Source organism: Plectropomus leopardus, chromosome 19, assembly GCF_026936395.1.
Source record: "Plectropomus leopardus strain MGB_pleo_1.0 chromosome 19, ASM2693639v1, whole genome shotgun sequence".
Lineage (NCBI taxonomy): Eukaryota > Metazoa > Chordata > Actinopteri > Perciformes > Serranidae > Plectropomus > Plectropomus leopardus.
The window spans coordinates 21216692-21244682 of NC_142194.1; the positions used below are offsets into that span (position 1 = coordinate 21216692).

The following is a 27991-nucleotide window of genomic DNA, read 5'->3' on the forward strand; positions in this document are numbered from 1 at the left end:
CTTCCACTACCGCTCCTACAGTAAATATTTGTGTTTGCTCAACCGGCTGTAATGGTGGACGACTGAGGCGGAGAGACGGAATACAACCAGAGTGAAGAACGAGAGGAGAAAACGGTCGTGAAAGTCTGTTTTTAGAGCCGCCGCGAGGACGTAGGACATCGTCGAAAATGGATGAACTCAAACATCAAGTCATGATTAACCAGTTCGTCCTGACGGCGGGTTGTGCGGCGGACCAGGCGAAGCAGCTTCTGCAGGCGGCACACTGGCAGTTCGAGGTAAAACACAAAATGATTGGCAGGCTAACGTTAGCATTAGCCGCACGGTTGTCGGTTTATGTCTGAACCGACCGTTATCCTCTACCGGAGTCACTTTTAAAACACAAAACAAAGTGTTAGCTAGAATTCGGTTCACTTTGAACCCCAACTTTTTCTGCATTTAAACTAAATTCATGTGTCTTTTAGCAGCTAGTAGCTAGCACATCCAATTAGACTTTACTCTAGATTAAATACTATAATCCGACACATGACAGCAGTGTTCAGGCGAGGCCGGCGACTGCTATTACGCAATAAAGATGACCGCCGTATTGTATCGACCAGCCTACAACAAGGAGGCATTTTATATAATTGATTTCGCTTTTATTTGTCTCTATTGTTTGTGTTTTTTTGTTGTTGTTGTTGTTGTCCATTACAAAAATAAGCGACTCTTTCTTCCTAGCTATTGTTAAATGCGTTTATGTGAAGCATAACACGTCGCCGTCAAACCTCATTCATTTTTTGTGTATTTTTTTGTTTCAGACTGCGCTCAGTGCCTTTTTTCAAGAAACAAATATTCCATATGGCCATCATCATCAAATGGTGAGTGTAAGGTGGACTTTGGTTATTTTTCCAAATGCTATTTATTGTGTTTGTCATTATAACAAAGCTAATTTCAAGTTAGTAGCTATATCTTTAAGGCTGCCGTGTTGTTTGGGGTGGGATGGGGGAGGATAAACAGCTCTTATAGGCCGAGAGGGATGATGTTGTACTAACAATAACAAAGCACATGTCGGCCATGTTGTGAGCTTCCAGAAATAAACACACAGGCAGGCATGCAGCCGCAGCAGCCACACTCAACAGAGAGGGAGGGAGGGAGGGAGATAGATACACGAAATTCCTCATTTTTCATTGTATCAACATAAAGGAAGGAAGGGCCCCTCAGTTTCTGGGTAACACAGAAAGAAAATTCCAGGAAGAGGGCAGATGCCTCCAGCAGTTACATTTGCTTTCGCTAATTTGGCTGTTTTTGCCATACATTGGGGACTTTAAGGCGTAGAGTAAACTGGAAGGCGTTAGGGCTGCAGGAGTCTCTGCACACATGCACACACGGGTTATGAAACACTGTATTTGGGCTTTTAGCAGCAGCAGCCCACTTTGGCAGCACACAAGCCTTTGTTTGCAGCTGCATGCATGGCAGCATGCAGCAACAGCCCACTTGGTTGAAACTATTGATAATTTTTTAACGGGGTGTCTGCAAATCCTTAAGCCTTGTTTATGGCTATTAAGCTTTTTTTTTTTATTTAACCCATTAACCAGGTGGGTCCCACTGAGATCAACAATTTCCTTTTTTAAGGTAGACCTAGCAATGAAAGCAACAGCTATAACAACAACAAAAAAAAAACCCAAAAAAGAATATACATTAACATGTAGAAATATTAACGCAAAATGACGAATACCAACTGATTCATTCATCTTTGTACGTATGAGCTTTAAAATCAGTCAGAGAGACCACTTCTTTTAATTTCCAATCTTTTTGAATGTTATTCTAAGTGAAGGGTGCAGAGCAGCTCATACTGTGCTCAAGAAACAGACAGCACGACCAAATCTAAAGATTGCCAACTATAGCTATCGTCAGATCTGTGCACAATCAAAGTGCAGATGTATGAAGGGAGTTTACCCAGAATGGATTTATAAATAAACAACCATTGAGCCTACAAAAGTTCAAAGATGCCGAACCAGCCCTGGAATAAAGCATACAGTGATGAGTGAGACAAATCTCAGTGCGCTGTGATATGCACTATTTAATATGTGCAAGCAATGTGCAGATGCATTTACGTACTAGAGATCTCTGTAATCCAGAACCAGTAAAAACAAAGTCGCGACCACTCTTCTTCTGGGCTCAAAAGAGAAACTTATCAACCAGAACTTAAAAGAAAGAAAGTCATGAAGTCAAACACTGAGATATTTGTAACAAGAGACAACTTCTAACTTTGTTCCCTAAGTCCTAAAAGTCATATGTCTACTATCTTTTCCTTCTTTTTTGCCAAAATGAGTCAAGCTCTTCTGCATGAAAGTCTGCGTTTCAGATGTTATAAACCTTTAATCCCACCGCTAAACCATAATACTGTTTACCCAGCTGGCATCCAAAATTCAATGTCCAGACGACTTCTAATGCTAACTTTGATGTAGAATACAAACAGTGTTAATATTTTGTTGGTTTGTGTTTTTAAGTAACCAAAATCCAACGTCTTCCAAACATCACTGACATCATGTGCCAGATGCAGAATATTGACATTAAGTCGTGATGTGTGAAGAACAAAACCAAACATCTGCGAAATGACATAAAGTTTAAATTCAGTCGTCGTATCAACCTGAGTTTCTTTCCAACTTAATTTCAACATCTGTCTGATGAAAGAGTCCAACATCTTTCTGACATCATTTGACATCTGGTGTCAACAGGGGTTTTTACTTTATACTTGAACTTACCTGTTGGCAAAATGAGACGAATCTGATTCATTCTAATAATCATATTTCTACATAAAACAAAACTGTGCACATATATGCAACAAACCATTATTCATTCCTGCAGGGCTTGACCAAGAAAAAGTTTAAATTTGGATGGAATTTGTAAAAAGAAAAAAAGAAAATCTCTGAAAAAGTCTTTAAAAGCATTAAATTTGAGTTTTTTTAAACCCGTAGACACCCTGTGAAAGATCACACTCGGTGGGGCAAAGACGGTCATGAAAGAGCTAAACAGTGTTGCATTTCTGGAGGAAAGTGAAGAATATTGGGATGCATTGTGTGTGTGTGTGTGTGTGTGTGTGTGTGTGTGTGTGTGTGTGTGTGCGCGCGCGTGTGTGCGTGTGTGCATTTATAGCATTTGCCATATCACAAGGACTGACATTCATATTTTCCTTTAATACAAAAAAAGATTAAATTTGGTCTTAAGAAGCGCTACATTTAAGTGTAACATACTAACTGTTTGTGTGGCAAAAATGGTCATAAAACTGTTTTGCATTTCTGGAGGAAAGTAAGGAATTTTATTGCATTGTGTGAGAGCTTGTCTGCGTTGATAGCCTCTGCAGTATCACCAGTCAGCATAGAAACGGCTCACGCTGCTGAGCTGGATCATCTTTATTATAAGTAAGAGTCCTTCTTTATTATGTGATCAGTAAACAAGAGCATCTTTATTTAGCTCATGAAATGTCTCACTTTAATTTCGAGAGTAAACAATCCGCAGAAAGCTGTTCTCGTCTCTTTGCCAAAACGAGCGGATTGCTGCAGACGTTGGATAATGAAAGTCACAGCACCTGCGTGTGTTTGTGCTGGTATTGTTATGTTCTTGCATAATCGCAACATTCCCTTTTTTTGCATATGGCAGTGTGTGCATGCGTCTCTGCGTACTAAACGTGCATTGCGTTTTGTGCATGCACATAGTGGGTGTTTGTGTGTGAGTCAGTACTATAGTAGGGCAGCGTGTCCAACCTTCCTGCAGATTATCAGGCCACAGTGTACACATCTAATCCACTTTGCTCTCACTCTCTCTCTCTCTCTCTCTCTCTCTCTCTCTCTCTCTGTCTCTCTCTCTCTCTCTCTCTCTCTCTCTCTCTCTCTCTCTCCGGTTTAAGCATTAACATTAGGTTACGCTTCTGTCGCACATGCTGTTGCGTCACTGTTTTGTGTTACAACACAAACTGAACTCATCCTTGAGATTGCTATTTTGGCTAGAGGCCTCGCCCTGGCCCCACCGGCCCCAACAGATAGCCTGTAGACACTCAGATCTTGGCAGTGTGGCAGGTTAGGACGGCATGTGGGTCATGGATAGTGTTCAGTGAGCTGGTGTATGCTTTTGTTTTTAAGGCCTGACAGTGTATGAAGCTGAATGCAGTGTACCTCTAACTCTCTGGGGTTGAGTGTATACAACAGCTGCAGCTGACGAATATTTTCGTTGTTGATTAATCTAATGATTATTCTCCAAATTAACTGATCTGTTGTTTATAAAATGTCAGCAGATGTTTTAATCGTGGCGGGCCACCATAAATGAATGAACATGCAGGAAACCCTGTGTTTAATTATTTTTTACCTCTTTTGATAAACTAGCTTGATGTGACATTGGACTCGACTTGAGAAATTATTATTATTGAGCCTGTCTGACTTTGGTATCATGGGAGATAAATTATCTTGGATACAAAAGCACTGTTGTTTAAGAATATCTCTAAACAAGGCTTGTCTGGTAAGGATTTATAACAGTCGGTAGGATAGCATCATTTGTGCATTGTTTTATACTGTATATCATATATCAAATGAGAGCCTACTCATCAGTTAAGTCTTGTGTAATGCTGTGAAAGGTGGAGGATTTGCATAAAGCTCTTGTCATTATTGTTTCATTTTAGTAGCAATCCCAGACCTGGGGGAGTGCCTGAGTTTTGGCACATGATGTAAAAGAGCTACAATCTCTGCACAGATGCGCATTCAGTTGTTGACTCTGTGTGTGTTTATGTTGAGTGTGTCTGTTTAACTGGGAGCCATACAGCCACATGATGGATCTTGAACAGATTTTATCTTTTCATTTTGAACAAAGCTACTGTACGTTCTACGATAGACATCCTAAACTCTATCCAACCCGCTCTGTGTTTTGTGCAACCCTGCTCTGTCAAGTTTCCTCCTGTACACCCACCCTGCCTTCACTAACACCAACACATTCGTGCAGGATGCAGTGCTCACACCGACCCAAAATGGACCTTTTCACAGCCAAAGGTGCTGGCGTAACTAAAAACACACTGTCTTTGTCTTCAGTTTACACGCTCTCTCCTCTCTTCCTCATGAACTGTCTGTTTCTGTTTACAGACACAAAACACGAGACTCCAGAATTCAATTAGCCGTTTATGTTTCCTGTTAGAGAATTTTATAATCATGCCCCGTACTCAGCGTCTTGTTTCGGCATAAATCTCAAAGCCGTTGCCAACTCCAGAACAGCACGTCAGCATGTTCTTCCCACTCAATACATGAGTTGTGTTTGTGTTGCTTCTGGCTGTTTGATGCTAATCCCTCCTTACAAATATTATGCACACATTCTTGTACCCCTGTTGTTTTCATAGACTACATATTCTAAAAATGTGCCAAACCCATTTTAAGAATGAAATTACACTCTCTCGATCCACTTCTATACTGTCTGTGTTTGTGGTGGCAGACAATATAAAAATGTGGAAGTGCAGCCTGTGGTTCGAGCAGCAGCCCGAGAGCCAGCGAAACTCCGCTGTATGATACGTTTTGCATCATCTGGTGGGAAGTTTATCACAGTTCATCTGCACATACTACACACATTATTATGGTAGAAAGCTGGTTGGAAATTGTCCAAGTATTCCTTTAACTGATCAGGTCTGGACAGTGCAGCTCTCTTTGAGTAGTTCACTATGTTTCTCTGTGAAGTTTAAAGGACAAATACTGATGCGTTAAACTGATTAAATCATTGTGTCCATGATTAACATCTCTCCATGTGGGGCTCATATAAAGTGAATGATTCCTCATGTGACCACAGAGAAGGAAGTAGCTGGATGACTACTTCCACTGCTGTCTGGAAACATGTGACCCCCATCATGTGACTAAGCAGGAAAACGACCTCAAAAAAGCCACAAGGCCTGCTTCACATGTGTGTAATGTCTGCCGGAGTCATGGATGTTAAAAGCAGCCCTGCAGTGAAGTAGCGATGTGTTGGAGTGGAGTGTGTGTGGAATATGTTGATGCAAGAAAAGAAACACTTAAATTATGCCTGATTTCATTTCATAAAACTCGATCTTTGTGGCACAGGGTGCACATGCACAAGCTTCATTTTCACTCCTATAGTTTGCCATAAATGGATGCATAAACACTGGGCTTCATATCAATTCTTATGCCCCTCCACTACACAGAGATGGTGCTAAAGAGCTGCTACAAAGTCCCTTCTTTATAATGCCTTTACATTTTTACACAGACCCAAACATCAGCGGCAGTGTGTAATTTTTAGACAGCATGCCGGCAATGTGAAAATATAAGAGCAGTGATATTTAACACAGGAAAACACGCTAAGAATAGGTGACAAGACTTCTTTTCTAGTCAACTAGAGCTGTGTACACGGCTCTGCAGGAGACCAGTATGTGTGGTTTATTTTTTTTTAAACTGATATGTCACATTCAACATCACAAACAGGCTGGAAAACAAATTAGTAAACATTAGAAAGCAGCATGGAGGCCAGTGAACAATGTTGGGCACTGCTTGGCCAAAGACGTACAGTATTTTGTGTCGGTGAATCATTGCATCTTGCTAGTAAAGGGGCTAATATTAGTATGTTATATTTCCATCGCTGTGGATGGAGGTCAATTGGATCTGGAGTTGATAAATACCCGTGACTTCTACAGTCATTTGACGTGGTTGCGAACACTGATTATAACTCTTCCTATTGAATAAAAAACAGATGTTAGCAGGTTTTAGAGGGGTTTTTTTGTGCCTTGAGAGTAGGCGCTTAAGTAATCTTCATCTGCATCCATTTGAAGAACTTTTACTGTTTCCTCCTGCTGCTGAGCTCAACCCAGCCTGCCCACCATCTTGCAGCCCACAGAATCATGAAAAAACAGCTCCATGGTTTGAATGATCACCCTTTTTTTTTTATTGTGCTGTAATGGCAGTTCGTCACTGGCATCACACACAAGTTGAATGAAACTTAATGAAGGGCAATGTTCAGTAACAACTGACTGTGACGTAGCAGGATAGTATTGAGCTCTGCAGGGCAGCGATAAAAGTGGGCGTGAGGTTGTTTAAAGGCTGTTTCCTGGCAATATAAACACTCAGGAGGAGAAAAAAGGAGAGTGTGTGTGTGTTTTGAGGGGGTGTTTCTGGTAACTGCAAACATTGGGTTTTTGGTGTCTGGGTGTGGCTTTTAAAAAAGGATTCTTAGAAATCCTAACTTTTCTCATCCATGTTGGATCTCAGTTAGAGTGAAGTGTGTGGTGTGCTCGTGCAGAAGAGCAGAGGTATAATTACCTTCATAAATCATCATGTGACAACATGGACGACTGTCTAGTCCTGTTTCTCTCTCTGTGTCTCACACCCTGTCTTTTTATCATCACACTGCAAGAGATAGAGGAAGGCTGACTAAAGTATATAACGGCTACTGAAATAGTTTAAGTAGCAGCGAGGAATCGATAGAAACAAGTGAGGAAGGATGACCAAAACTAAATATTTGTCCTCTTCCCTGTAGGTCTGTTTAGCAGTGACAGTTTTGATGTGAGCTGTTAAGTGTTGGAGATATTGGCCATAGAGACGTCTGCCTTTTCTCCAATATAATGGAAACAGATTAAAAAAAAAACATTTGAAAAACTCCACAGCAGAAATCATGACCCGCTAACTCAAGAGGACAGACATTGTTGGGATTTCATGGAGGAACTATTTTCCTTCTCCCGAACGCCACCTGCCAACTGTATTACCACTTAGAAGGATGCATTCACTCATGCATTCTACTCATGTTACAGAGACTGATGCTTGTGACAGCAAACATGAGCCCTTTTTCTGCAGATAGCACTATCGAGCTACAAAGTCCCTTCTTTCCGCATCCTTTGCATTTTTATACTGAACAAATAGCATGATGTTAGACAGCATGCTGGCATCGCGAAAACAAAAGCGGCATGACGTTTAATACAATAGCGTCGCCCTCTAGTGTGACATAAAACATACACATTAGCAGCACTTTATAAATAATTACAATGACATAAAATGTGATCAACAATTATTAAGCATCCCTATTAAATGGTGGCTGATGTCGTCCTCTGATCAAGGGGTAAGGAGCTCCTATATGTGGACATTTACAGCGGCTGTTCTTTTTCTTTGAGTTAGCTGCCAACTGCTGCTAGCTGTTTTTTAAGTGTCCTGTGGTGGGTTGCTCACGTAACACGCCGTCAAAACGTCACACCATGTCCCTACGATGGTCCCGCTTGTCAGACTGTCCTGTTTATACAGAGACCGTTTCAGCACTGTTGGGACAACTTTGTCCGCCCCCCCAATCTAAGATTGTAAGATTGTATCATTATATTTTGCTGAGATTGTATTTACCTAAAGCTGCTTTCAGAATATTTGCAAGTAGTTAAATTCCATCTACTGATAATCTGATAATTCTAGTTTATGTAATCCTTTTTTTTATGCTGAACACAGATATTTTGCGTCATGAATTGAGTTTACAGGAATGTTATTTTGAACAGAATCCCAGTCAGAGTTGTTGAGTTTTTACTTACTGTCAGTTTAACTCCTTTTTTTTAGAGTAGATTATACTGATTCCTGTTTAATATTAAGTGTAGAGGACCAAAATTGTGTTTTCCCCTGGACGTGGTAATTGGATTGTCCTGTTTCTTTGACTCACAGCTTAATACCTGGGAATAATCAAAATTCAGTATCACACTGCAAAAAGCTATTTGCACATTATTTTTCTGCCATTTTCTTCTTTCTTTCCTTATGCTTTTATACAGACATTGTTTTTACTACCTCCCCTGCTGGCTTAAAGGCAAGTCAACCATCGTTTCACGGAACAATGGTGTGATATTCCCGCCTTGGACAGGCAACATAAAAGGGGCTATAAAATGCTGTCCTCCTCAAGCTGTAATGTTAGTCAGGTCAGTGGTAGTAGGTGAGTTAGCAGTAGATGCCCGCTTCCTTCTGGTCATTGATACGGTTGGTGGGTGTAGTTTGGGAGGAAGAAAATAGTTCCTCAATGAAACTGCTCACAACAAGGTCCTTGGATTATCTTTAGGAACCGGGTCATGATTTCTGGAAAGAGACATCAGTGTTTCCAACAGAAGGAGAGTTTATTGCAATCAGATCTGATCAGATCAGTGGATGAGAGGATAAGACATTTTTTAGGCCCAGCAGAATGAACAGTTAAGTTTCACTTTCACTGCGGCTGTCGCTTTACTGCTCCGTCTGTGCCCAGGCGCCTGCTTTTAAATTTCTTTATGGCCAATATCTCCAAAACTCAGCAACTCACACCAAAACTATGTGGATTGATAAATAGCACTACAGGTAAGAGGAAAAAGATGTTCTGTTTTTGTTTTGAGGTTTAAGGTGAAACAGGCTAATAGCAAGGCGATGCCAGGTATTAGAGGAGAAGATGCATTAACACAGAGCTGCTTTGTGAAGAAACAAGGTGCTCTCTGTCCCACTGCAGACTATGAAGTGTATTGAATGCAGAATGAGGTGTGTTTTTTCCTATTGTCTGTGTAATGAAGCCTGATTTCATGAGTGTGTGTGGGTGTGCATGAAGCAGTGTGTCTCAAATTTAATCATGTCTCGATCTGTTAATGTTGTTAATGCATCAGTGCCTGTGTGTGTGTGTGTGTGTGTGTGTGTGTGTGTGTGTGGAGTTGTCGGTACCCGTGTGTGTCGTAGAGCTATGCCAAGCAGTTAGCCACATCTGAAGAGGCTTGGCCTGAGCTCTGCATGTTCCAGCGTGTTGCCCTACATGTTTCCAGGAGCACGGCTTCCCAGAACCCTAACCACACACACACACACACACACACACACACACACACACACACACACACACACACACACACACACACAGAGGAACTTTGGCTCAAGGGACTCTGGGAATGGGAATCCATGTGGGACGGCTGCGAGGACCAGATGTGTTTATGAGCGCTGGAGTTAGATTGAGTTTCACACTGATTCTTGGAGTCACTACACACACACACACACACACACACACACACACACACACACACACACACACACACACACACACACAGGGGTTAGGCCTGTGTAGGAGGAAACGCAAACGGCACGTGGAGACCTTGTTTGTTGCATAAAGACAGCTTCACAAGTATCTGTATAATAGGGCTGCACGATTATGGCCGAAGTGATCGTGATTATTTTGATCAATATTGACATCACGATCATTTGTTGTTTTTAGGGACAAAATGCTTTTATTGCTCTTTCACAGCATTTTACTTTCATGTTGTGCTACATGCTTGGTAATGTCCTAATCTTTGCATTAAGATCCTTATTCACAGTACATCTTCAAGAGGACAAATATAAATCAAATTGTGCCAAAACTTTTAACTAAAAATTAATCAGTAAGAAAGTAAGACTTAAAATACGGATTTTTTTCAGATGAATTTCATGCATCTTCCAGTGATAGGTGTTAGTCGCTGTTTTTTTTTGTTTTTTTTTTCAGGCAGTTAAACTTTGGATGTGATTTGTTCTTTCCTACATCTGAAATACTTTCAAACAACAGATAATGATTGTTGATGACGGACAATTTTCGTTTTGCAGTGGCAACAGTCAGGAAAGTTTTTCCACAGGCTGCACTGCAGACAGCTCTTCTTGGTTTAATAATTGTGGATCAGCTCCACGCAGAGCCATTGCTGTGGCCTTTGCCATTATGAGCATTTATATATATATATCCATATACTGTATATGGTGAGTCTGTCTGTCGCATCTTAAAACACTAGTCTGTTAAACACATGCACAAAAGTTGGCTTCATTGTAACTCCCAACATTCACAGACAAAACACTTGTTTTTTTGCTGGACACATTTTCCCCCAAAATACAACATGGTCACATTCTGCTGAAGCCAGGATAAATCACACACAGTAATAAAAACACCACTGTGCAGGGGCTTTATTGTCTTAATTATTGTCTTAATAATTTATTGTTGCTTATCTTTTGAAATGAAAGTAAATAAAAGGGAAATGGTTTTCAGCTTACAGAAATATACAGGAGGAAATATACAGGAGGACGTATACATAACGTGTGGGGAAGTGCATGTCAGACTAAGCTGTATGGTACGTATCTACGCAGAGCCTATGCCATTGGTATGGTAAAGATTTGACACAGAAGTATAAATCCTGCCTCACATGGAGACTGCTGTTAGTTTAGGAAGCGCCTGGTCTGATATGCAGAGTTTTCAATGAGCAGAGAACACATTCAAAACATCGATATCCCATTTGATCATGTTCATTTAATTGTGGAAAGCACAAATCATGATTCATATTTGTTTAATTATGTGGCCCCAGCTGATTGCTCACCAGTCCTTGTTTGATCCTGTCTTACTTCTGCTTTTCACTTCCTTCATTAGATCTCTAATTTTCAAATTTTCAAACAAAATTCCTGTGTGAATGTTTTCAGTGGTTCAGACTGATACTGACCGTGATTATAAAACTTAAAATATATGTTGCAGACGAGGTTAAAGAAAATTTTGATCTGCAGTGTGTTCGTCACCTGAAGTAAGCTATCTTTTGGCATGCTGAGTCTTTGCATGGTAATCGGGTTTCATTCTCCCTCACGGTGACCTTTGGCCCAGTAGTTTCTGCTGCCAGACTGCTACCAATCGTGAGGCCAAACTCCTTTTTCTAGATAGGAGTGGGCCACTGAACACCTATTGTTAGCCTGTTAGCTATTGTTGAGAGCAGTGCAGTGTTGGTCAAACACAACACTGATCCACTCAGTCCCAGTTCTCCCATCTTCTGCTGCTTTCTGTTTCTTTCTGTCATCGCTCCTCTTTTTTCGTTTCTTAGTCTTCTCCCCGTATTAAATCGTGTGATGATTCACATGAAAACAGAGCATAGCCGAGCTAATGATCAACTGAGTTCCTCGTGAGCACAAATCCAGCCTTGTCCTTGTGTATATAATATTAACTCACACATAAATGGCTCAGCAATCAGCTGCTGGGAGCTGGGTAAGGTCAAAGGAGTGAGGGGTCATAGGTGAGGAAGGGGAAGGGGAGGACATTAACTTGAAATATTCAGCAGCACCTGTCAAGCTTTATTTAGTTCGGGACAGAAACATTTAGTTCCAGCCACTCCCATAAAACCTGACTGTCACCTCCTGCTGTGATGGGATAATAAAACACACACACAGTTGTTTGTCTGGTTTAGATGTCATGTTGTTGTTGTTATGATCCACTGATACATGTGTAAATGAAGGGCAGTTTTTGATGCGTAGCAATCAGATAGAAGAATAGAGTAGAAGAATTTGTATAAGTATTATCAATTTGTCAACATATTAAGCCATCAGTTGTTTTATAAGTACAGCTAGGCAATATATAAATAACATATAGATATTGTGTTGTGATATTGCGTGAACTATTTTTTTTGTGTTGTCTCTTCCTGGTTTTAAAGGCATTACAGTAAAGTGATGTAAGTTTCTGAACTTACCTGACAGCTGTAGCAGTTCTGTTATTTGTATTTACCCACTAAAGGCTCATTTACACTCCCTCTAAGTATGAGAATAGATACTTCCATTTCACTCTCCTCAAATTTCTGTGTCCTTTATGTTGCCATAGATACAGCCAACAACAAATGAGGCGAAGGTGGTGGAGGTCGTAATAATGTACCTTTAAATGGAGGCAGTGTTGCAGATGGTGATGGTCTGTGAGGTCATTAAATACATCGCCACATGCAGACGGAGAATTACTTTCACTATATTACTGATTTATTCTGTCCTCTGTCAGTGTGTCACTTGAACTACGCTCCCCTGCCTCCATGATCTGTGGTGGCTCTGCTCTGATCCATCCATCCCTCTTTGAAAAAACGCGCACAGAAATGGGCAAAATGAACACATGTATAACTGAGCCCTTAGTCATTATATCCACTTTACTGATAATCAAGAATATTTTGTGAAAGCACTTATGATCAACCCTACAATATCAATACAATATCAATATAGAGGTATTTGGTCAAAAACATCCTAATATTGGATTTTTTCTGTGCCTCCCAGCTCTATTTATAAGAACAGTTAATGCTCACTCTATTCCAAACAATTAGCTCTTCTTATGAAACAAACTACAATTTGTAGTTTATATTTAAATAATTTGTTAAAGTTTAAGGTTTTTACTCAGCTATAATCAATACCTTGGGAACAGTATGTAAAATAAGAATATGAAAGAATGTCAAAGGGGCCTCTTTTACCTCTATTTTTTTCTTTAATTCAATTTCGGCTAGCCTATCATTAAAAACATCCAAATATCTATTTGGATTTTTCAAGCATACACATTCAATTCATCTGTTATTATTTACATGTAGGAATTTTTTATTAATTGCGTATTATCCTTCTCGGGGCTGACATAGTGGGTCGTCTGGATCCAACCGCAGAGCTTCAGCTTCTAAACAGAAAGAGCAATGCTCGGCTGCATACACGCCGTAAGAACAGTCCCTGTTTAAACATTTAACAGGCAGAATCATGAACAGTTAATTCAGCGTTGGTTTATTCATCCCGACTTCTATCCTTTATTCCATCCTTCCTTCTGGCTCCTGTGTTGTTTACCTTCAATCTGTTGGTTTTGCCTTTTTCTTTCCCTGTTTTTACTCATTTCTTCTGTTAGCCGCCATGTCCTTAGTCCTCAGAGGGCATCAGTCTGAATCAGCCTTATTGTTTCTTTAAGGAACAACAGTGGCATTAGACTGCATCACATCTACAGTTTGTCTAATGTACAATCCATAAATGGAATTGTTGCACCCTGGTTTGTAGTTTATTAAGATTTTCTCTGCCAGATTAAAGTAAATCAGGCCCCGAATGCCACACAGACTCAAACTTGTTTACTGGACAGAGTTTTGGTAAACCATCATGTTTTAAATATTTTGGAAGCAAGTTGACGAAACATTAAATTCCAGTTCCCGTCTTTACTCATCATGATGGACTAATCTGTGCCGTTTTCCAGTAAGTAAATGTATTGAGGTGGTATTTCATACCACCAGGAGACAAAGTTTAACCTCCATTTGTCTGGTAGTTCTTGCCTCGGTCAATATTCATCCACTTTTCCCCATAAAACATTTCTTTTTGGGGTAGATGCCAGTTGTCAGGTCGAACATTCTGTGCTGCAGCTCTCTTGAAGTGGACAGAGAGCTGCATTGTTAGTGTTGCCAGGTTTGAATGGCATTGTTCTCACATGCCCAAACAAACCAAACAAAAGGGCTGAATATTTCAGAATGCATATAAACATTCATGACGTGAATGCACCCAAGACTAGTCCAGACATGATGCTGGTGGAACCAAAGAATCCTCCCATAGATCCAGCACCGACACCTTTTTTAAAAAACTATTTTTTTCTCAAACTTAATTTAGTATGGGGGTGGGTGATAAATCGATTATACTCGCTCCAGACCACAAACAAGACTTCATTTAACTTTATTTTAAGAGTACTTTATTATAGTATTTCTTTGTTTTTTGTTATGTAACTTATTATATAACAGTAGCTACTTTATTAGACGTTATCATAATGGGACCTTGTTTAAATGTATTATACTCATTACTAGTTCATTTAACTTTATCACAACATTACTTTGTTTAATGTCTTATGTAACATGAGCTATTTTAATTAACCTTAACTGTAACATTACTTCTTGATTTTATTACAACAGTTCTTTTTAACCTTTATTATTACATTACTCTATTTAACCTTATTATAAACGTACTTTATTTAACTTTATTATAACCGTATTTTAGGTAACTTTTTTATGACAGTACTTGATTATTATGTAACAGTAGCTTCTTTATTTAACTTAATTGTAACACTGCTTTTCTAATTTAAGTACTTCTTTTACCTTATTTATAACAGTACTTTATTTAACCTATTTATAACAGTACCTCATTTAACTGTATTATTACTACTTTATTAAAATGGTATATAGCAGTTTACTTACCTTAAAAGGTTTGTGAGATGGCTTAAAACACGTCCACAAATTGATACACACACAGCTTTTTGTGCCAGACAAGTGTCATTTTTGCTTGTAGTCAGATTTATGGCGTCAAGTGTTCTTTCAGATATAAAGCAGTTTGTCCTAAAGACAGTTTGTCCAGATACACTGAACAGTGAGTTTCGGGCTGCGTGCTTCGCTGTGATTCTCGTGTCTCACAGATCTCTCAGCACAGTTTGCTGACTTAGAGTGTGTGAAGCCACAGAGTGGAGGAGAGGAAGACAAAGAGTGGGAAGTGAGAGAAAGATGGAGAGAAAACAGAGAGAGAAGTTATAGGTTCATACTCATCTTCACAGCAGATGGAAAGAAGTTTGGTTCCCAGCAGAAGTGCTGTTCCTCAGGAATCTTGAAGCAATGAGACAAATTAAGAATTGATGGTCTCACCAGATTTTTTCAGACATTGTGAAATATTGATACAATAAAACAATACTATAAAAATGTCCAACTTTAGCTGGAAGTTTACAACAATAACTTGCTCAATTTAACTTAACCCTTTAAAAACAGACATCCCACAGACGGTTGCAGGAGATCCTTGTTTGCATTATCCTGTATAAATATCGATGTAAAATTAAAGCCATAATAGCCGAGCATTCATTCTTTTTGCAGCAGAAATCTAAGGCTTCTGTCTTCCCTGTCATTATGTTGTACGCACATAATAACGTCATTGTGCTGTTATATGTGGTGCAAAACCGTGCAAATATGCATGGTAGCGTCAGATAAATAAATGAGGAAAATGCCTTTGCACTTTGCTTATAAAAATCAGAAATCTGAAGACTTTTTTAATCCTGCAAGGGGCAATTTGTTTGAACAGCTTATTGTGCACGCCTACAGAGCTCAGTGGAATAAAGCAATCTATAAATAAAAAAAAGTTAAGTTTGATCATCAAGAAGTAAAAACAGTGAAATCAATACAAACAACTTACAGACAATCCAAAAGGTGAATTGCAAAGGGAATAAAAGATTTGACTGGCAGTCAGTCTTACAGGCAGGGAAAATGTAACAACGCCCTGATGGCAAAAGAGAAAATTCGACTGCAAGAACATGTCCAAATAGGCTAAAATACTTGTCGGCTTCTGGGGTTTTTTTTGATTGCAATAATTGGTTAAGTTCCTTCGTGTCACTCTTGGGATCTTGAAGAAGACACTTAACAATGCTGTTTGGACAGTTTCTTTTCTTTAAACATGAACATATTTCTAAAACGGAATATTGTACATAGTTCAAATAGCTTAGGGAGTGTTAAGAAATATTTAATTAATGTTTCTTCATTTGAAAATCTTTTGGATCAGTATGTTTTGTGTGTCTGTTTTTTGAAATCTAAAATCTGTTTTCTTGTAATTACACAATTTTAATATTTTAATCAATTATCATGGTTTATTGACTAACACAACATTTTGGCTTAGGTTGTACAGATTTTAGGCTTATGAATTATTCAAAGATACTCCAGGAAATTACATCACGATAAGCAAAAATACCAAAATAGGCAGTGGCGGACCATTTCTGCTGCAGAGTTCAAAGGGTTCAATTTGACATTTTTGGTATTTTTTTCATGAAGCAGATCACATTTCATTCACTGCAATATCTGTCTCAAAATTTCTGTGACAGCTGGATGGAAACATCCAAAGAGCTGAAGTGAGATGGATGTGAGTGAATGGTGTAAACGTCATATGGTGGAGGTCAGTCGGGGTCACGAGATTCAACGGACCCTCGTCCAAAGTATGCAGAGGGACAGAAAGCTTCTCCTCTCTGCTTGGCACACATGCACACAAACACAAACACACTTGATATTTCTGAGGAATGTGGTCGGTTAGTCTGGAAAGAACTTGTGTGTTTGTGGACAAACACAAACGGAGGAGTGTTTAAGGTCGGTGGAGCGTCACCGCCGGCCCGGGCCTGGCATGTTTGGAGCGGTCGCTGCTTGTCAGCCTCGCGTTCTTCATGCTGGGCTCAGCAAACAGACTGGAAGAGAGGGCCGGGCTGCTGTGACCACAGCGCCTCAGCCCTGTCCCGTCAACAGGAGCTCTGTGCTGCTTCCTCATAACAACAGTCGCTATGGAAACCCTGTTTCTGTTGGCTCTGTTTTGAACACAAACTCACTCTCACTGTCTGCCGTTGCCCTCTGCCTCTCCATCTGTATATCTTGAATAAATGGTTGTTTCTGCTGCTACATGCACTTCAACACACACAGTCCATCACTCTTAAGGTCCTCAGCAGCTACTCACATCTGCTCACGTTTCTGAACACACAGTTTTTGTTTTCTCAACATGGCGGCGCATTTCTGTACTGGTCTCAGTGGGAGTTAATCTTTTTTTATTCCTTATTTTCCCAAATGATCACGTTGGACTGTTAACTCTAACAAAGCCTACAGACACACGTGGGTTTGGATTAACCGAGCTGACGCTTCTCAAATTACAACGGTGTTTTAGAGACAATTAACTGTCACACTAACCTCAATTTACCTCGCAAGACCTCTCACATTGTCTGTGCCTGAACTTACATTCACACACAGAATAAACAATAGAATATATACTGCCTTGTTTAACCATTTGCTAGCCAATGCAGTACACTATATTTTCACCTCTCATCATCCATGGTGGAGTCAAACATGGCTGCTGCTTGAACAGTTTTATAGTTTTCATACATACATTTTATTTCCATGCAGGGACTAATGTTACATAACAAAGCTATACATCAAACCTACTATATTTATATATACCACCTCATATATCAGCTACAAAATGCTTTTAAAGGACATGTCATAAAAAGTAGAAACTCTGCTGGATTATCTGTTGTCAAAACTTACCCCAGACTGATACTCAGGGATATCAATGATTGCGTTATTATTTTTACTGCATGGTGTTCTGTAAAATGTCAGTTAAAATGCACATTTTTAAAGTTCATTTTAAATTATTTAAGAGTGATGAACTCATCAGTATTTTTCAGGGCTGTCCTGAATACAATTATCTGGGCTCCGAAGCCTCAGCATTGGTCAACAACAATTAATGGCAGCAGCAGCCTCATGGTAACCAGAGGAAGAAAGGGACCAACTCAAACTCCGGAGGTGTTGAGTTTAATGACCTTTCTGTGCACTTTTTGGGACATTTCACATTGTGAAAGTTTTTATTATTAATTACAAATTAGGAAAGACCTACAACAATAACATGATGAAGCCTTGTGAAGCATAAACAGAGCATACTATGAAAACAAATCTAAGATGAAATATGTGTTTATTTTTTCTCACAAACATTGAAATCACATCCATCCTCTGCAAAAAAAAAGAAGAAAAAATATCCCTAAATTGAAAACCAAATATAACCAAATATTGGAATAGTCTACAAAATATACACGTAAGGAAAATGTTCAAATACATAGTAACCAGAAAGTATAGTGTGCATACGTCTTTTGACCAACATCTAGTAATTTGTTAAATCCCAAATAAATATTTAACCCTCCTTCTTCCCGATCAAGCAGCCCGTTCTTTAACTGAGCTCCACAGATCTCCCAGTGAGCACGTGCTCACATCCGTTAATGTTGCTATAGTATCTGTGTATGTGTTGCAACTACAAACCCTCTGCAGACACTCTTAACGTCAACATGTGTGTTTGTATGCAAGCTGCGCACAGGTAGTGATGTCATCAGATGAAATATTAACCCTGACGTTGCAGCTCATGTGCCCTTCAGTCATGCAACAGGATTTGAGCCTCGGTCTGCACGCAGCGTCCTCAGCAGCTCGTGCTGACATTGCCCCAGTGCAGCGAGAGTTAATCTGCTACCAGGCTGCTTAATACGCACAAAGACGAAACACACAGTAACCTGCTTCCTCAGTGAGCTGCAGCATAGCGACCGCTTTAATCTCTGTGGAGTTTTCACCTCTGCTGCTTTCATAATATGTGCTGCAATACTGGAATGTGACACTTGTGATCTGGTAGACCTGAGGCACATCTAATATTTGTGTCTAGTTTGTTTGGGAGTGGAAGATGCAGTGTTTCTCTTTGTATGTATGTGGAGGCAGTCAGTGACAAAGTCAGTGACAAAGTGTCTGATAAGCAGTCAGATCCAAACTCAAGACAGCCTGGCAGAGAAGCCGTGTCTTTGGAGCAGATCCTCTTCCCTGTGGGTCGATACCGTCTACGTCTCTGACTCTTTCCAAGGTCCCCTGCAAAGACAAACACTCACATGCCGACACTTTAGAGGTGTGTTGTGTTATTAAATGAGCAGAGGAGTGAGAGGTGGGCAGTTGTGAGACAAAAAACATGGTGTTGAAAGTTGTCGTCAGCCTCCCTCTCCTGTTTTTCCTGTTTAAGTCCACTGCAGAATATAATGAACAACATTTTTACCACTTGTTTTGCTCCTATTTTCCACAGGTGGAAGTTAAAGATCTGACATTTTTATGCACTCAGTAGATTTATTTCTCTTTTAATCTCAGCATTAGTGAGCACCTCTCCTTTTCCAAGATATTCTGTCCACCTGACAGGTGTGGCTGATAAAACAAGAGTATTACTACACAGGTGTGTCTTGGGATGGTCACAAAAAAAGGCTGTGTCTTATTTCTGTAAATTTGGCAGTACAGCCAACCAACCTTACTGTGTCAAATGTACAGTTTGATCACACAACAAAATTACACAAATTTCACAAGTTTTGAGAGCCCCAGGAATGACTCCTGAAACACAGAAATTAGTTAGCATGTCAGCAATTGTCTTGAAGTCAGTGTGTGTTTATGCCTTTTTGCTGGAGGCATTATGTTTTCAGGAAGTCCGCCTGTACGTACGTACGTACTGATATTGGTGGTCAAAAGTCAAGGTCTTTTTAACCTTGTCTGTCTCATTCATGTGAATGCAATATTTCAAGAAAACTTCTATGGATATTTTTTCAAATTTGGCTCAAGGATGAACTGATTAGATTTTGGTGGCCAAAGTTAAAGGCCACCATGACCTTATCCGTATTCTTGAAAATTGAATAATAAAACACCTTGAAGGAGTTTCTACAAATTTGGCACATATTTTCCAGTAGACTGAAGGATGAGCTAATTAGATTTTGATTGTCCAAGGTCAAGGTCATGGTGACCTTGTAGTCATTTCATTTTGTGAAAGCAATATCTGAAGATCTCCTTGAAGGAATTTCTTCAAATTTGACACAAATATTTACAGTCTTGAGCCAAAATTTGAGAGAATTAAATATACTGAGTGCATAAAAAGTCTCTGATCTTTAACCTGGATCTTTAAACCTTTAAAAATGGGAGGAAAAACAAAAATGTGTTAACATTTTTGTTCAGTGAAGCAAAAGCCAAAAAATAAATATGAGGTGAAAAGTTACATCTCTGAGCTGACTGAAGGTTTATATTTGTACCTGCTCATGTGTCTATAGATGAGTAAGTTCAATGTTAAGGTCCCAGTGGACAACCAGAAAGGTCATGTGTCAGCAGATTACTTTCCTGAGGCCTCATCTATTGTTTTCTACATGAACACCGGTCACACGGACTCTTAACTGGTCACAAGGTTTAAGAAATCCACCCACCAGGAACAGGAAGGATCACAGAGGTCACTTCAGCATTCCAGGGTGTCTTTTTACCACAGGAAATGGCCTCAGAGACATGAGCCAGCGTTTCCTGTCAGAGTGCACAGTGGACACACTCACCTTTCATAACAGCATGCCACTCTGAGTACTGCTCACTCGGTCTGGCTTCACGCTGCAGGACCAACCTGCACGCCGCAGCAGTTTTAGGGGGCAAAGTGGTCCGATTACACCCCCGAGGGAGGAATGGTGTTCCTGTCCCGCTGTTGCGTGTCACAATCTGAGCATCCTGGGTGATGGAGCCAAGGGTAGATTAGATACTGCGGGGCAGACGGAGTTCTGGCTGTCTGTAAAGGGAATGTTGTTCTTGAGCTTTTTTTCTTTTCAGCATGTTAACATTTTTTCCCAGTGCTCATCATGTGTGACTGCAGCTGCTGTTGCCCACAGTTGATTCATGGAGCCGATGACTCCCAATTCCAGAAAATGACCCCCCCTTAAACAAACAATGTAGCATTTAACCAATGTATCTGTAGAAAGTGGAAAATGTTATCGGAACATTGCTTCAGTGTTGAAATCTATCTTTGAAGAGGCTCAGGGGAAGATTTAAGGCCAGAAGTGGTTAATGAAGTAACAATAGACGATTAATGAAGCTGATTTAATTTGAATGCAACAACAAAATCAGTCATGCCAGCTGTAATTGAAACAAAAGAAAAAAAATATCTTATGCTTACCTCAAACAACTTTTCAAGCAATTTCAATGTCACTGACAAATTACTGTCACAATAAAAACTTGAAAGTTTTTCCTCTGGTGATGTGCACCCCCGTGATCTTGATCATTGAGTTTAAAGTGGTCATAAAACTCAACCCAGGCTGTCTCAAGTCATTTTTTATGCATCTGTGCTAGCAGTAGCTGAGATCGGCCATGAGGGAATTTCCTCACATTTGGCACAAATGTCCATTTGGACAGGAAAATGAACTGATTAGAATCTTGTGGTCAAAGGTCACTGTGACACTGTCTGTTGCACTTCATGAATGTAATGTCTCAAGAAGGCCTTGGGTGAGTTTCCTTAAATTTGGCACAAACATCCACCTGGACTAAAAAAATAACTAGAAGATTAGAATTTGATTGCTGAAAGTCAAAGGTCAAGGTCACTGTGACCTGCCAAAACTCGTTTGTGATCATAACTCAAGAATTCATTCACCGGGGCACCGAATGGCTCAGTGGATAGAGCGGCGCCCCATGTACAGAGGCTGTGTCCTCGCTGCAGCAGCTGCGGGTTTGAATCCGGCCCCGGCCCTTTGCTGCATGTCTCCCACTCTCTCTCTTTCCCTTTCACACTCTCACTGTCCTGTCAATTAAAAGGCAATGAAAGCCCAAAAAATAATCTTTGAAGAATTCTTTCACCAAGTATGATGACATTTCACACAAATGTCTAATAGGATCAAATGATGGAGTGATGCATTTTTTTTCCAAAAGGTCAAATGTCAACTTCTCTGCATTTCTGCATTTTTCTAGCCATTACTCATACTGAATTTGTGACACATCTTGAAACTGCGCTGACTGCATAAATTATCTGTGTGTGAAGCATCCATTTTTTTCACAGACATGGATGCAAACTATAACTGCAGCTTGACCGGTTTGCATAGAAAAACAACCACAAAGTGGTAATTCTACTTAGTCTTGGCTCATGCAAATACTGAAGTTCAATAGCATTAACATAGTCAACAACCAATAGCTGCACTCTCTGCAGCACCAAACAGGAAGCAGCAAACAAGGCAGACAGTAAACATGGAGGGGACTCTGGGGAGGAGCAAGACCGTAAACATGTCTCTATCCTCTTTTGAAAAAGGAGGATAAAGTGGTATAGTTGTAGAGTGAACAACAGTTGGTATTCAATTTGTGTGTCTGATTCATCAACCAGCACTGATTTTAATGAGAAATCTTAATTTCTCAAACGTTTGTCTTTCACTCCCACAGTTCCATACATCAAGTTTGTTCACGAATGCAGTTTATCTTTACAGATGATATTGACGCCGAATTGACAAGAATACTGTAAACATTTGACAACATTTGACATTTGACATTTGACAACATTTAATTTGTGTTTCTGGAGATTTTTGTTTTTGCAGATGTGAGGAATTATTAATTTGCCATAACTCTAAAGGTAGTTTGGTGTAATATTTTCCACCAGGCATAGGATAGGGAATAAATCAAAAGGAATATAGTTCTTGTAAATAATGACCCACCAAGATCCTCAATCTCTGCATAATCTTCTATTGTGTTACACAAAAGTCTTTCAACGGGAATTGCCAAGCTGTTTTTCTCCATTGTTGTGGCAATTTCAAGTTATTTTGTCGTGTAGGTACCTGCCCTGTTGGCCTCTCAGCCCAGGGTCTTATTTTTAGATGACAAGCCTCCTGGCTGAAACATTGCTCCACCTCTGCGTCCCTTTGGAATACAGCAGGTTGTTGTTTTCCTGGTCACGAACGGACGGGGACTCAGAGGAGGAAGCAGGCCATGGAGCTGTGTGATAGTGAGGATGACGATGATGAAGGCCTCTGAGCAGCCAAACATGTTGTTCACATGGCTCGTTAGCTGCGAGGTGGTAGGTTGAGTGTTGCTTTTGGCATGCTCGGGGTGGGCGCCACTAAAGGAACTCCTGGCAGCAGAACAATAACAGCGCTGGCACAAAGGAGGGTTGGAGCAGGCTAAAGCACTGGGGATATATTAAGGAGACTTGTAGTTTTACTTGTGTGTCCAGAAAGCAACATTAGCTTTAACTCTGTGTGACAAGTTTATGTAGCCTGCCAAATCAGGTTAAATGCTATATTATAGTTGGAACAGGAAGTGTATATAAACAAAGAAGTGAGACGTCATCATCAGAACCCTCTGGGGGTAGCAAAGAGTGCATGGGATTCCCCTAAATTCCCCTTCGGTTATACAAAACTGATTGCTTCCTGTTAAGCGATATCTGTCTTTAAACACTGCTTCAAACTGCCCTTTGTGCCCCATGATGCACGCTGCTGTAGTCACACTACTTGTTGCTGTTTGACCACTTTTCTTGAAGATAACTAACCAGTTTTGACAGCTCATAACATTTTTCTACTTCAGCAGTGTTTGGAGTATAACTAGGTTTTGGTGTCGTTCTGTTGTTACAAAAGAGCAAAAACTTCTTTATAGCCTCATCATTTTATGGTTAAAGTCAGCAGTCATACTGGCAGAAATTCATCACACAAGAAGAAAAAACATGCCAGTTTCTCCACTGATAGTAGTCTCAATAAAACAAAATATAGTGCAGCAGCTTCAAGACAATATATTTCACTGTGTTGTCCTCCAAGTACGGTATAATCCACAGCTGAAAGCAGCAAGCTTAGTACATGTCTGCTGTCAAAAGTCATTATTGATTAATTTGCTTAGTTTAACTTTGTTTTATTTAAGATCCCCAATAGCTAAAGCATGCTTGCTACTTTTCTTCCTGGGGTCCAGCTCATATTCGTAACATCAACAGTGCATAACATAACGTGAAAAAAACAAAACCAAAAAACCTTGCATTTATTGTTTTTTTAATTGTTTTCTGACATTTTATAGGTCAATGGTTAATGAATATGTGAAATGGGTTGCCATCAGTGGCAACCACTCTTTAATATATAAAAATTAAAGACAGCAAAACCTGCACCCTGAAATAAATTGTTTTTTGTGTGTTATTTTTTGCAATTAGGGATGACTGTATCTGTTAATTTTGCTCTTGATAGGCTGATACCCATTAACCAGTAACCAACAAGTTAATTTTTAAGAACGCAAAAAGCATAAACTACAAGAGGCCTTTCCTCAAAGTCTGGTGCTACATTGACTCAGTGAGTTTTGTTGCTGCATTTCAACGTGCTGTCCATTAAGAGGACGGAGAATTTCAATGTTTTGATCTTTATTTTATTTTCTTGTTGGCGTTGTAACAGTTTGCGTGCTTTTAGCTTGCAAGCTCCTGCCAGACCTCAGTGGAGTGCAGTGCAGTAAACTGAAGAGCAGCAAAATTAACCTATTGTTCGACATGTTGCCGGTGGAAATTGAAAAAACTGAAAAATTCAAGTTACTGTCATCGATGACCAAGAAAACTAGCCAGTTTTCTTGGTCTGAGTTGCTGAAACCTTTGGGATATTTTTGCTTGGAAAATTAATTTTGATACAAATTCACTAATTATCAACATTGATTTATTTCATGCTGATTTAACGTGTTTTCAGCTCCTTTCTTTGACAGAAGTAGCCGTGGTCAGATATAATGGTGTGTAGAACACAAATTAGAGCATGCATTAATGATTGTCTCTCCCTCCTCATCCTCAGATGTGCACCCCCGCCAACACACCAGCGACGCCCCCCAACTTCCCGGACGCGTTGACCATGTTCTCCAGGCTGAAGGCGTCGGAGAGCTTCAACAGCGGCAGCGGCGGCAGTCCAATGGCCGCCTCCATGGCCACCTCACCCCCACCCCCCCAGGTTGGCAACTGGGGGTTCTCACCAAATGTACCTAATGTGCCGCAGCCTCAACAGGGACTCTGGACTCAGGGGCAGCCCCCCACGCAGCCCTGCCCCGCCTGGCCCACGGGTGTGAACCCCCATGCAGGCGCTGAGCAGAAGGCCAGTGTAGCGATGGAGGCAGAGAGATGAAGGGCAGCATGGGACTGAGAAGCCCCCCTTTTCTCCCCCCCCAGGGAGGGATGGGATGAATGCGGGGAGGGTGGGATATGATAATGGGTAGAAAATTCTTTTTTCCAAAAGACGGATGGAAACTACGCAAACCAAGAAAAACTGGACAATTTAGGACGAGGAGGAAACCAATGCAAACAAAATTCTAAAAAAAAAAAAAAAAAGAGAGATACGCACACACATAGTAATAAGAGAGGAGCGAAATCTTTGTTAGTTTTTCCTAAGTAAATGCATAGATAAGAGAAATATTATTGAACTTAAAAAAACCCAGAAATTTTTAAAGAATTGTCACGCCCAAGGATTCTATGTGATGTTCAAGGACTTTCAAGGCAGCAAACTTAATTTTCAGTTTTTATTTTTATTTTTTTTTTTCCATCTTTTCAGCCGGTGTTTTTTCTCCACTGGTGTTCTGTGTTTCTGTGCTGCATGAGGAGAGAGGAACTGGCGATGCAGTGTTTTGAACTCAAAAATCAACACGCACTTGAGAGTGAGTGTGTACGCATGTGAGCGGGTTTGTAATCAAAAATGTATACACACACAGACACACACACACACACACATATTCACGCACACACACACACACACACACACACATTAGCGTTTAGAGGACACACCTCCATACTGTCATCCCCATCGTCAAAGGTGGGACTTTTCTTACCTCACCTGGTGGTCACCTGACTTCTTTCAGCCAATCAGGGATTCTTCTTAAACCAACCGTTGCCGCCGCAGGACGTTTTTAAAGGTTTTTTCTTAAAGTCAGCAGGTTTGATCCTCGCTGTGACGGCTTCTCCTGACACCATTTGAAACCAGACTACAACTGTCCACTTTGTTTCTGGAGATTTGGGTTGTTATTACAAGAAAAATGAGAAATCATGGTTTAATATAATATTGTTTATGATGCTAATTGTTCTGTTTTTGTTGAAAGTTTAAGGGAGGTGGTTTTGAAAGTGGGTGGGACTTCAGGATTTTTTTTCAATTGGGAAAGAGTGAATCAAACGCAGCTACAGATTTAAAACAAGAAAAAAAAAACACGACTCCATCTTTGTAAACAGAATTGCCACTTTGCATGATGTGTTCATAACGTGTAACATCTTTTGTAGCAAACATACATGAGGTCGAGACCATAGTAGTCTGGATATAAATATGGACGACACGTCTCCGGGAAGTCAAAATATATGCTGCTGTCTTGTGCTATAGTGCTTTCCGCTGTTTCAAGTTCCCGCCCATACATGTGACTGATCAAGAGCAGCGCCATCAGGGTTTCCTACACATTTATTTGTCATTAAAACATCTACTGCCACATACTGATTTTTTTTATTTTTGGAGCTGGAGCACCACAAGAATATACATACAGTCTAAAGTTGTGAATCCTAGGAGAGGGAAGGTATGGCCCCCCTTACTCTGCTTTACTCTCCCTCTGATTGGCTTACCTTGACCTTCTTACCCTAACCTTTAGCAATTTCACTCCTCTTGCCTAAACCTTGCCAATCCAGCCAATGAAGACAGCGAGTACTAGTAAATCAGAGGTACAGTAAGGCGGGTCAGTCCTTCGCTGTCCTAGGATTCAAAAGTTTTCCCCCGGGAATGTTGCTTAGCCCCGCAGCCATTTTTCCCTCTTGGTCACTTGCAATATTGCAGTGAAAAAAATCCCCTGCGGCCCAGGCGTCACCATAGACCACCTTTTAAAAAAGAGACGTTTGTAAAACTTTTGACGGCGCACCTCCAACTGCAAGATTCATTCTGACTCTTTATATTCTGAATTTTTGATCCATGGAGGTTTTATATTTGTAAAACTTTACACCAGCGGAGAAATTTAAATACCAGTGACGTCATCACAATGACGGGTGCGGGCCCAGTGGGTGAAACACTACTGCACATTTTCAACTTGGACGCCAGAAAACTTTTTTATACGCCAAGGGAGCAACTGTATTGAAATGAATAAGCACCATCTTGGCATCTGGTACCTAGCTATTGTTATACATCTATGGAGCTGTGATGTCGTCCACCTTTAAATGCAGACTACAGTCAAGACGTGTTTATGGGAGGGGGTGGAGTTAAAGAGGAGGGCGGGGTGGTGGGTCCCAGAGCTAATAAAGATGCAACAGATGAGTGTTTCTCAACAAATCAGCAGCATCTCACTGTGAAGGACAAATTGGACATGTCTCTTGAGATTTGAGAAACAAGAAGACAGTGGGTGAGGGGCAGCTTTGAGAAACCCACTACATATTTGGGGACACTACAGTCTACTTTAAGATGTATAAACTATCACACAGATGGGTTTTTACAACATTTAGGTTTCTTGTTTCGACCGGTCCCTGGTCCACTGATATTGCTGAGGGACAGTTCAGGGACGACCCTGACATACGGCAATATTTTAAACACAGGGTCTGCCCCTTTTTTAGTTTTGATTTGATTTTTTTGAGAGTAAGAAGAGATATTTTGAATAGGTGAAGGTCTTTTCTTAAAGATGATTGGAGATGTTATGGATATAATGAATAAAAGAGCAACTTCCTTTTTTATTATTTAGACTAAACTAATGTTTGAGTTCATTCTTTTCCCATGCTTCACACTTTATTTGGTTAAATCAGAGTGTTTCTGGGTGGGCCTGTTCCTAAATGGTTTCTCATGTATGTTTCCCCACTTGTATGACTGTATGAGACCATTCCCACAATATTTGTGGACTACCTGATAATTAACTTATCATTTTTGTGAACCTAAATAAATATTGTATGTCAACCTGATCGGCATGGTTTACTGCAGCAGGGAATATCAGCTCTACAGCTGATTAAATGTGAGGGTTTTAACTTTTTCATGCCTC

General features: G+C 40.2%; 1 protein-coding gene across 1 annotated transcript; it reads left to right on the forward strand.

Annotated features, from left to right (window-relative positions):
- Positions 1–27914, forward strand: ubald1a (UBA-like domain containing 1a). Its single transcript, XM_042507862.2, has 3 exons — positions 1–275; positions 795–854; positions 24811–27914. Exons 1-3 carry the CDS (start codon positions 168–170, stop codon positions 25132–25134), a joined length of 492 nt encoding a protein of 163 aa, XP_042363796.1. The 5' UTR covers positions 1–167; the 3' UTR covers positions 25135–27914.
- Positions 27915–27991: the final 77 nt, after the last annotated feature.

Excerpts from the sequence above, each read along its gene's own strand:
- ubald1a (XM_042507862.2), top strand. The coding sequence starts at position 168 with ATGGATGAACTCAAACATCAAGTCATGATTAACCAGTTCGTCCTGACG. Across the intron at positions 276-794 it reads CGGCACACTGGCAGTTCGAG|ACTGCGCTCAGTGCCTTTTT; the intron begins GTAAAACACAAA and ends TTTTTGTTTCAG. Across the intron at positions 855-24,810 it reads ATGGCCATCATCATCAAATG|ATGTGCACCCCCGCCAACAC; the intron begins GTGAGTGTAAGG and ends CCTCATCCTCAG.